At 34.3% G+C, this 11,725-nt stretch overlaps 1 protein-coding gene across 2 annotated transcripts in view; it reads left to right on the top strand.

Moving 5' to 3' along the window:
* Positions 1–5,742: 5,742 nt before the first annotated feature.
* Positions 5,743–11,725, top strand: part of LOC149566656 (F-box/RNI-like superfamily protein) — a 28,606-nt gene continuing 22,623 nt past the window's right edge. The window contains exons 1-3 of one of the 2 annotated variants that reach the window (XM_089819976.1): positions 5,743–6,313; positions 6,427–6,573; positions 8,717–8,852. In XM_089819976.1, the coding sequence (XP_089676102.1) occupies positions 6,216–6,313; positions 6,427–6,573; positions 8,717–8,852 (381 nt within the window). In that variant the 5' untranslated portion in view covers positions 5,743–6,215. The remainder of the gene's footprint in view (positions 6,314–6,426; positions 6,574–8,716; positions 8,853–11,725) is intronic. The other variant, XM_089819977.1, reaches the window with a different exon arrangement.

The following is an 11,725-nucleotide window of genomic DNA, read 5'->3' as shown; positions in this document are numbered from 1 at the left end:
GACGCTCCTATGGTTCTAATACCATGTAAGAATTTGGTATAGCTCTAATACCATGTAAGAATTTGCCTTAGGGAAAAATTCACCCAAGATCAAGGAACTCAAGCACAAGCACAATAGTAGACCAAAAGAGTATGATCAAAATAATGATATGATATTCAATTCAATGTATCAAAGTACACTAGGAGTGCATGTTTATAAAGGCCTCTAGAATGCTTTTAGAATTCCTAGAAGTTAGCAACATGATAAGTCATACAACCAAGCACATGTCCACCAGGTGTGGGTTATCTCCATTAAGCACAGGAGTAAGTGCGATGATCATAGGATAAGCCTACAAAGGTGTAGCACAAAGAATAATGTTGTAGACACCACATGCTTAATTAAGAGTGCAAATAACTATGTTGTCTACATGACAACTTAGTTAATTATGCAAACTCTAGTGTTGTAGACGTGACAACTCATAAGAGTACGCAAACTCCTAAGTGTCTAACCTAAGAAATAATAAAATAATACATTGACCTATGTAAACTTAAGTAAAGTGTAATGAGTAAATACTTATTTACACCAACAGAAAGCTTCCATTAGATCTTCCCTCAAGCTATTTGGATTATCATTGCTATGCTTTGAGCTCTGCTACCAATTATTGGTCCCAACCGATACTAATAGGGGGGGTGAACCAATACAAACTTTTCTTCTGCTAAAATAAACTATCACAAAGTATATTCTTAACACTAGTTGCCTTAGAAGTAATGCAACAATAAAAGTAGTTAAATAGAAACATACAAACTCATACACAAATGCATACATTAAGTGACACAGTGATTTTGTACGTGAAAACACTCAATGAGAGGATGAAAACCATGATGGGAGTATTATATCCACTAGCCCTTATAATGCATGTAAAGGGTTACCCAGTTAAGAGCTACAAATATTCCTTTTAGAAACATATTCAGTTAAAAATGTCTATGACCTGTTAGGATACAAAAACCTGTGAAAACTACTTGGTTAAAGGTTTTACAAATCTCTTTTTGAGAGATACCTTGTTAGAGGATTTACAAAAGCTTTCTACTAAAGCTTTCCCTATTAGTGTAATACCCCAAAATTGGCTCATTGCCATCTCAACCAATTTTGGTCTATTTTTGATCAATCCTAAAGTCCTATTCCATTAGGCAAATTCTTATTCTACTACTTGCTACTTGACTTAATTGTCAGATGCAGAAAACCCTAATCTGCATTCATCATGCTTATTATTTAATTCCTATAGTATTTACTCATATTAGTCACATTAAACCTATTGATTAATATTTAATTTAATTACTAGGTATTTATACTTTAATTAAATTAAACTATATCCTAAGGCTAATGTACTATGGAATTAAATTTTAAATGGGAAGCCATTCCTAATTAATTAAATGAAGTTATTTAATTAAATAAGAAAAGTGTCTCTAATTAATTAAATAATTTTGTTTAATTAATTAAAATAGGCACATTTATTAAATTAAATAAATTTAATTCCATAGTACATTAGCCTTAGGATATAATTTAATTTAATTAAAGTATAAATACTTAGTAATTAAATTAAATATTAATCAATAGGTTTAATGTGACTAATATGAGTAAATATTATAGGAATTAAATAATAAGCATGATGAATACAAATTAGGGTTTTCTACATCTGACAATTAAGTCAAGTAGCGAGTAGTAGAATAAGAATTTGCCTAATGGAATAGGACTTTAGGATTGATCAGAAATAGACCAAAATTGGTTGAGATGGCAATGAGCCAATTTTGGGGTATTACAATTAGGAGCTTACAAATAGACGCGATGGTAAGAAATAAATCTAAGTAAATGACCTAGAATAACAATGTCTTGCCTTGATTGTGTATTCTTAAAGATGTCTTCATCTTCTTCCTTGCTTTGCTTACCTCATGAGAATTATGAATAACCTATCTTTTGTTACACCATCCTCTGCAACTATGTTCTTCACTAAATTTCACTTTGAATAATAATACCTACTTACTTGGTAGTAACAACAACTTTACTAATGAACTTTGAGTGCCTTTATACATTTGGAAACTTATGGTGCAATTACCCAAAATAAAAATCCTGCTCAATTTCAATTTTAAATTCATACTCAAGCTATTCACTAAAAACTTGTGACACCTACTAGTAGGGTCTTGATTGGTAGCCCTACTATTCCATATGTGACCTTGTGTCCTTCCACTACTTTGACATGTATTCATGTCACATCAACTCTAACTAGCCTTAAGTATTGTCACATCATGGTGACTCATCTTAGATCATCTGTGATCCACAAACCTCTGTATCTATCTATCTATTGTGGCTTGGACAATATTACTACACATATTCATATCAATGTACTATTCTACCAATGGAATTTCAAACTTGCAATGTCTTCATCTTCTTACCAATTTCCAATCAATGAAAATACATTGGTGGCTAAGTGTTAGCCTCACCAATTTACAAACTTAATTCCAATGAGACTTGTAAGTCAAACACATCAACACTTGACAAATCTTTCCAACTTGCTATTGGGATCCCATTTTAAAGTAGTTTTTAACTTTGAGACCCCATCATGTCTCTAGGACTTATTTAGATGTAATTATATGACAAGTTGATGTCATTAAGGGGAGCTCATCCCACAAATCAGGTTAGAATAGAGCTTTATCCCCAATGTCAATGACCTAGGAAAGACAAGGTAAATGACCTCTTTACATTTTACTAAGAAATTCCACATAACTAATCCCTTTGGAAGGTTACTCATTGTAAATATCCTCTCCAGATAATCACTATCTAGATATTTAACTCTAAAGATCTTAGCTAGAGTGTTGAAGTTTTATCGTAGTATTTCATTATATTACCTTTCCAATTCAATATATTTTATTTCTTGTTCAAAAAATCTAACTCATAATCAACATTTATAAGCAAAAAATGTTTTTTTGTCATCCTATCCATTTTTAGTATCTTTAATTTTCTCTCATATTTATTTATAATCACACCAAACATGCCCCTTCAATATAGTCTTAGCAAATCCAACCCTCTAAGGATCTATGATTTCCTCATATTCAAAGTATCTCTAGAACATTTATTCCATCGACACCCAACCAATCAATTTCGCACAACTTGACTCATTAGAATAATTGGAAAGTTAGACTCTAAGTCTCATACCAATCTTTGGAATAGTCTTCAACACCTTTACCTAATTTCTCATAACCTATTCACCAATTCACCCATTCCCCTTCTCTCAATTTCATCCCCATCACTTTTATCCCTTTAATTAGGTTTATGCCTATTTTTCTATCCTCTTGTGCAACATCTAGTTGGACCTTCATGGCCTTCATCATTTCAAATATTTCATCCATTCTCCAAACAACATTTACAACACCTTGGATTCTTCATGGAGACATATCACCTTTGTTTTTTTGTGTAAAATGTCTCAAGTCAATGATCTATCTATATTCACTCCTACAAATAATCTCCCGCTTAACATTCTGTTCAAAAGGTTCTTTGTGGGTTGCATGAATTTAGTGATTTGTTTATAATTAGGACCTTTAAGATACCAAACACATTTTTTAGTGCCAATCAATATAACCATAAATGGAAGATCCAATGAGTCATTATCCACAGATATAACCTAATGAACAATCCCACAATATACCTCATTGAAATAATAAAAATAAAAATAATATGGATTTAAGTATCTTATAACTATAAATCAATTGCAATATGTTGTCAAGGCTTACAACATTCTAAATCACAAATCTTTGACTACAAATAGGCACAACTATGTTTGAATTATAGAGTTTCTAATAATATTAGAACAACAATACTAAATTAGGAACTAAAACCAATTGCTCTAATTGTATCTAAATGATGATGAAAGATGTTTACATAGTAGCTTCTAGTATTTTACGAGTGTTTATAGTTAGCCTTTAGGAGTCATGAAGCTCAACGGTGTGTGATGAGTAATCAACAATACGTGGGGAGGAAACTTTTGGGATAAACATGACAATGATGTATTAATGGATCTTGATGTAATTCATTCCCGAAGGTTTCTCAAGGTTAATATTCATAGAAACACATACCTTTGAATAATTGCACATTTTTAAAAGGGGTCTCAAACCTTAAATAGTGAAACTAGATATTAATAATACATTTGGTTGCAAGTCGAGTACTGAATTATGCCTTTGTAGTATTCAAGATACTCTAAAATTTGGATATGAAATAATAGGCTCAATGCAAGACATGTATTTCTAAGTGCAAGGTAAAAAACCCAAGAGTAGTAAAATATGATGGATTTTTTAATACCTAAATATTGACTTGAATATTGTTAAAAACATTCCAATAAGTGAATAAAGTAAAACAATATATTATTGGGTGATGTAAGATTATTCTCATAGCTTGAGATGCATGTATCAAATGCATTTGTTAAAAGCCTTCCAATAAGTAAATAAAGTAACTTAAAATATTACATGAGTGATGCAAGATTATTCACATAGCTTGGGATGCTAATTTGTTGAATGCATAATTTGAGATGCATGTATCAAATGCATTTGTTAAAAGCCTTCCAATAAGTAAATAAAGTAACATAAAATATTACATGAGTGATGCAAGATTATTCACATAGGTTGGGATGCTAATTTGTTGAATGCATAATGAAATATTTATGTTTAATCTACATTCTATTGATTGCCACTTATCATGATTTTACATATATCTTGGTTGGATTTATGAATAGTTTGAATCACATTTATTCTCACTTATTAAGATTGGAATATGAAAAAAGATTATGTGCATATTATTTTCTTCATTAATCTAATTTTTCTATTCAAACATATATTACAAATTATTCATATTCATATGTGATGATGTTATATTGACAATGCATGTCATAAAAAAATTAGAACATATTTTCGAAGAATTTTTATGAGAAGCTCATGACCAAATAAAAGGGCCATGACTTCAAATTAGCCTTATCACTTTACATTTCCTAGATGTCCATACATCCACCATCAATAGCATTGCCCTTTTTGAAATTATATTTGAATGAATGGACGATTTATTTTAGTAATGTCCACTAAGCTGAAGTAGCCCATGAGCCTCTCAGCGGCTCATAGCCCAAAATAAAGTGCCAAGAACCTTACACAATTTGTGATTTTAAAAAAAAAATGGTTCTTTAACAATGAGTTTTTATCACTGGATTTGTGGCTCATCTAGTCATATTTCTTCAAATAAAGTTCTTAAATTGTTTGCTTCTAAAATATCTGCATAGTTAGAATGTATGTCATTGTATGTCAGACATTCCATGATAAAATATCACTTCAGCCCATAAGCCTCTTAGTAGCACACGACTCATAATATAGTGCCAACAACCATACACAATTTGTAAATTCTTTAAATAGACTCTTTAATGGAAATTTTTGATTGTTGGGTTTATTGCTATATCTAGCCACATTACTTCAATTAAAATAGTTAAATTGCTTGCTTCTAAAATATCTACATAATTAGAACTGATGTCATTGTATGTTAAACATTCAATAATAAAATGTCACTTTTGTTGACCCCTCTCATACTGCAATTTAGACATTGTCTTTTTTCCTCATTCTTCCTTAAACATCATCTATCTCCCTATTTCACATGTAAATTGATAAAAACTAGTCATAAATTTAACTTAAACATTTTTAGTTCTACATTTAACATCTGCTTTTCCATGACTTTTTCCTCGTAATCTCCACGGTCTTCTTCAAGCAGACCCGTGTAATTGTACTCATATCGGCATCAAATTTAACCTTTGCAGGTTAGAGGACTATGGAGGGTAAGGTACCACCCTCATCGGATAGTTGAATGAGGATAAAGTGACGCCATCCTGGACTGGTCCGAGCTAGAAAATGGATATATGGCGTCCCCACACATTCAGAACCTCTAATACGAATGAATATTTTTATTTTCTGTTTGAGCTTTGCTAAAAGCATGTGCCCCACATCTACGCCGGAAAGTATTTGAACTCTTCTTCTAGAATGGTTTATTTGTTAATAGTAAAATTCAAAACTTCTAAAATATTATTCATTCCTTCGTCAAATGGAGTTACGTACAATGGCAAGAAGAGAAATCTGGCAGATGAGGACATCGTGTGTTCAATATGTAAATAAATGTGTTCCCCATAGTTATGAAGCTTGGGTTTCTGTTACGTAACTGGAATGGCAGACCGAGGGAGCTGTCCTCCGGTAGACGGTCTTTCTGTGGATGTTCTTGCCAATTGCTTCATGCTGTTGTCTTCTTTTGAAGACTGGGCGCGGTAAAGATTTATCTCGTTCTTATCTTTTTTCTGTTTTCTTTATGGATTTCTGTGATACCCAATTCATGAAAGATCAGATTTTTTGTTTTAATTCAATTTATGGGCATGGGCAGGGCAAGCAGTGTGTGCAGGAAATGGAGGGAAGCAATGAAGCAGTCAATTGCCCAGAGAGAGAAACTGAGCTTTGCTGGATGGAAAATGGATGACATCTCTCTTGGAAGACTAGTTGAAGGAGCCTATAGCCTCAAGGAACTTGACATGTAATTCTACAGACTTTTCTTGTAAATAATATAGCGTATAGCCACCTGTGATAATCTAGTTCGATTAGTAATAGTTGTAATTTGATTGTTTAGCATAACAATTCCTGAATTTCCCTGTCATTTAGCTGGAATTCGTACAAGTGTGTCTGTCAGAATAATGGAAGGAAAAACTTGTGGTCGATTCAGTTATTAACTATAGACAAAACCCCAATTGTTCGCAATCTCAAATTATGTCCTGAATTGAATATGATGACGCATGGTGCACCGGTGGCATCGACAGGCCATAAATTGTCCACTAGGGTTCGATTCCGTGCATCGTGACCAAAAGCATGCGGCTGAGCTCACATATCGGGCAAATTCTGGTAGAGTAGAAATCCCTTAGGATGGGCAGTGTAGCCGAGTGTGTGCTGCAGTGACTAGGACAGCGCGATTGCTCAGAGCGTCTACTCGTTGTCAATAGGGCCAAGGGATATCTTGGAAACAAAACTGCTGGTATGTGTGTCAAACCTCTGTTGGCAATGTGTATTGCCTCATGCTCTAGATAGAAGCTAGAAGTTTGGGGAACCTTCCGATGTCCTCTCCTAGACTGTGCTGTTTTAAAATATACTAATGCCCAATGCCTCTCATCAGTAAAAAGACATGCTTTCCTATTAACAGCGCCCAGTCCTACCTTCTTAGTGAATTCAACAGCAACTTGAAAGTATCATATCCGTCTATCTAACATAGAAGTCTGTGTGGAGCATGTAAAGAATACATACCATTTTGAGGAACAACTGAAATCTATAGGAGTCGCAATAGTGCCATTTTACTCTTGTATATTGGCTCTGGACTGCCAAAGGTGTGAATAAATTATCTTTGACATCTGAAGTCAACTACTCTATCAAGATCTATGGCTAGAAACTGGCATTTCGTGATTCATTTGCATTTTTCATTGGAAGATTAGTAATCAAAGTTATAGTTTTTATTGCTTAGTTCTTCATTTAGTATGTAGAAGTACACTGTCTCCCAAATACTGATCTTAACGCTTTGATCTTTTTGTCCAAGCCACGAATTCTAATGTTCACTTCACAAAAATCATGCCTTGGTGATTATCAACAGGCCTTTTCTCATTGTTCTTATATTTCCTTTTATTTTGACTTTGCTGGCCACTAGTGGATGTGTCAAACTAATGGTGTACTGGATAATTTTAATTGCCTAGTTTTTCATTTAGTATGTCAAAGTACTATGACTTCTAGATTCTAATCTTAATGCTTTGATCTTTTTGTTGAAAGCATGAATATTCTTATGTTCATTTTTACAATAAAATGCATTACTGATGTATCAAATATGGTGTGCGAATATGTTCTTTTCCTTATCATTTCTAATATTTATTTTATTTTGACCTGGCTTGCCACTAGTGGACGTATTGAACTAGTGATGTACTGGATGTGTGTTCATTTTTAAAAGCTTATGTAAACCTAAGGACAAAAGAAGCTTATGTAAATCTAGGACAAAATTCATGCCTGGATTGCGAGGACAGAAATTTACCAGCTTATTTATATATTCTTATTGTAGCATTTTATCATGTGTAGCCTGTGATAAGCCATAAGTTATGGCGCCTACCAGCTTGGAGTCCCTGGTTGCATGTTCTAAAACAATTAGAAGGATTGCAAGATTAATATTTTGTTAAATTCATTAATATCATCATTTAAAACCTTCAAGTTTCGTGAATTGCCAATGGTTTGAAATAGAACAGGTAGAATAGAGCAGAGAATCTGAATATATCATGTTATAATACCAGCTTGCATTTCTCACATAGAAGAACCGATCATTCTTCTAGTCAGGACTACTTATATCTGCTTGGTGAAGTCGGGTAAAGCTCCAGAGATTTTGTTTAGGCTCTATTCCAAAATTGGTTTCTCTTTGTTATTCCAATGTGACTGAAATTTACATGGCGCAAAGCACATCGATGTACTATTTTAATTCAAGTTTGAACAGTAATTTAAGGGCCTACGGTTTATAGATCTCCGTCGTTTGCAAAACAGAGATTGGTGTGTAGTAGATTTTAATGTTATTCATCAAATTTATGTTTGATTTTTAATTAGTTAAATCAAATGCCTAGATTTCTGTAGCCACTTCTCACTTGAAGCTTTTGGTTTTGCAGTTCAAGAGCATGTTGGGGTTGCCAAATAACAGATGATGGCCTGTACAAGATTTCCTTAACCAAGTGCTGCAGCAATCTTACGTCAGTCTCTATGTGGGGCACGACAGGAATTACTGACAAAGGTGTCTTGCAATTGGTATGTCAGAACAATTAAAATATGTTATCATCTAATTGAGGGAAGCTTAGGATGTAAATCTCTTTTTAAAGAATTTCATGATCCCCTATCATGTACAAATACAGATATTATAGTGGGACAAGACACTCAACAAGGGACATGATGCCTTGTTTAAAATTGTAATTTTCTGAACATTTACATACACAATAATCACAACGCGAGGGGTTTGACAATGCACACAAGCACTCTAACCAATATAAGTATTGGAGAGGAAGAGCACTAACTCATTAACCTTGGGGTTTTGCCTGAAATCTACTTCTGGATCTATACAACTATTAGCGCATTCAGTGCCTTATAAATACACACACACACACACATTTGTAGACACACATATAAATACATATCTATATAACATTTATACATGGATATATCTTCCACTTGATAGTCTAAAGAAAATAAGTTTCAATATTGAAAGTAATTACGATTCACGATAGAATTGAAGGAAATGATGAGCACAGTCCCGCTCAATTGTAACTGAAGAGTTAATAAAGTTACAAACCCTTAAACCATTAGCAGAAAAATAATAACAAACACAAAATTTAACTTAGAAAATCCACTTAGCAAAAATCTTACCAAACACTAGCACTTTTATAGTATACATATTGTTTAGATTAATTAATGGGGAATATCTATGGGGATCCCCAACTGATAATTTAAAAACAACAGTCCATAAACATGGCTGAGAAGCCAAACTATAAGCATGTAAATATAAAGCACTTAGCAAACTAATAATGACCACAATGAGACAAAAAAACCCAGCATCCTGAGGGCAAGGCCAATCCCCATGAACCAGATTGCACCTATGTCTAACCATGAACTATGCATCATCCACAAGCCAATCTACCCACCAAAAATCACCACTTTGAAAATACAATGGAAACACAACAATGTTGAAGAAACCAGCACAATCAAAACTAACTCTACCACCATTCAAAAAAAGTGAAAAATCAGAAATTGCCGTTCCGCCATTCACAAACACCCTAGTCACCAGCACAACTTTGCGCCACACAGCACTATCCTTCATCATTCTCAACCTTAAGTCCATTCGAAATTTTGCAGACCCTACTATAGAAAGGTACAGGGATGGGTAGGTCATTTTTATAGCACCCATGCCCTTCATTTTTCTTTGTGAACTATATCACCACAAAAACATGAATGTCATGAAGTATGATCACTTGGGATTTCAAGGTAGCTCGTATTATGGGTCACCGCACGTCAATCAACAGTTCGCCACTATCTACATAGTAGGCACGTGGAACTTTAACCCCTTTCTTGAAAGACCTTAATTGCTTAGAATCCCCATAAACACCCACCAACTTGAAAGAGACATAGATTTCCCATCAAAACTAGTTTCCAACTCCAAAGTTGTACCAGCTCCCAACTCCAAGGTTTTACCAGCCAAGATATTATTAGACAGCCCCAGAGACATACCTTATAGTGGATCAGAAGCAGAAGCTTGAGAAGCCACATCCTCTATTTAGCTGAAGGGAAAAAATCTGCCAACTTTTTCACAAATTCAACAGTAGTTGCACTTGAAAACTGAAGCTAATTTACATCTGTTACAGCTCATTTCCTAAATGGGTCACGTGGCCTGCTTGCATTGTTTTTCATGGCTCACTTGAAAAATTGACACAAGCACCACCCAAAACTAAATCTGAGCAAGTAGCCAATCTCAGGCCACTGCCAATGTTGTACAAACATAATATACCAGCTCTTCATTATGGTAAATAATGTCTACATTAAGTAATGATTTTCCCTACTTCACACTCCCAACTTTTAGGCTATACAAAAGAAATGATACCTGGTGCAAGGGAGATATGTACTCTCACTGTTGTCCCCAAATGCCCCAAAGATTCAAAGAACAATTAGAGAAAGTATGATTATGGGGCCATGGACAAAATGAAGGGATCTCCAAAGTTGAAAAAAACATGGAGGCATATATACCAGGATACAATCAATAACAGCCCAGGAATTGGATTGATGATTAGAAGCCCGGCAAGGGGCTCTCGGTGCACTCCAAAAATCAGCACAAAACTGATTTTGAGTTTAGTTTATGCTAGCATTGTTGATATCATACAGTCACGGTTCCAATTGATGAGGCCTCATCTGCCCAGTGCCTGGCTTTCCAATTTGGGTAAGACCCTTTTAAAAGTGCAACTATCACAAGAAGAGAGTCTCCATCATTAATAAGAATATCAATCCTTGAGCAGCTGCTCCTACCAAACCTGCAAGAAGTGCTTCTGTCTCAACCTTAAAAATAGTTATATAGCCAATAAGAGAAACCTTTCATGGGTAAAGCCTCAATTCAATCTTCTAGGAACAACATTGGTGCTCATACTACCTAAATTACGAATAGAACCCCCATAAAATTCATTCCAAAAAATTCATGGGAGGTTCCCAATGCTTTATTTTCCCATTCAAATCAGGTTTGTTTTGAACCTCATGATTCTGCCCTGCAATATAATCTCTTAACTCCTGAATGCGGGTGCATTCACAGTAACAATATTACAATACTGTAAGGATCAAATTTTCTGAGGTGTTCAACATGTAGAAGCTTCAGGTAGCAGCAATAACTACCAACCTTATGAAACAATTTCAACAGGATTCACCTCCAAAATTTGACATGCACAATTTGAACCCAGCATTGGATTTATACTCAAACTTTTAGCATTCACCTGTGTCACTTGAGTGCCTTGATTAAAGCATGAAGTAGGACAGGGAAGAAGTCACCTCTTAAGAATAACACGTCATTAAAGTAATCTAAGTTGTCAATTAAAGAAAACTTACAATGCAAACAATCTCAATTCCTACAAAACAAAGAATTGACTCATCAG

Source organism: Cupressus sempervirens, chromosome 3 (assembly GCF_028749045.1).
Source record: "Cupressus sempervirens isolate cs-2001-9-10 chromosome 3, ASM2874904v1, whole genome shotgun sequence".
In the NCBI taxonomy this organism is placed as follows: domain Eukaryota; kingdom Viridiplantae; phylum Streptophyta; class Pinopsida; order Cupressales; family Cupressaceae; genus Cupressus; species Cupressus sempervirens.
The sequence above is the reverse complement of the archived record's forward strand: the minus strand, read 5'-3'. Positions and strand labels throughout refer to the sequence as shown.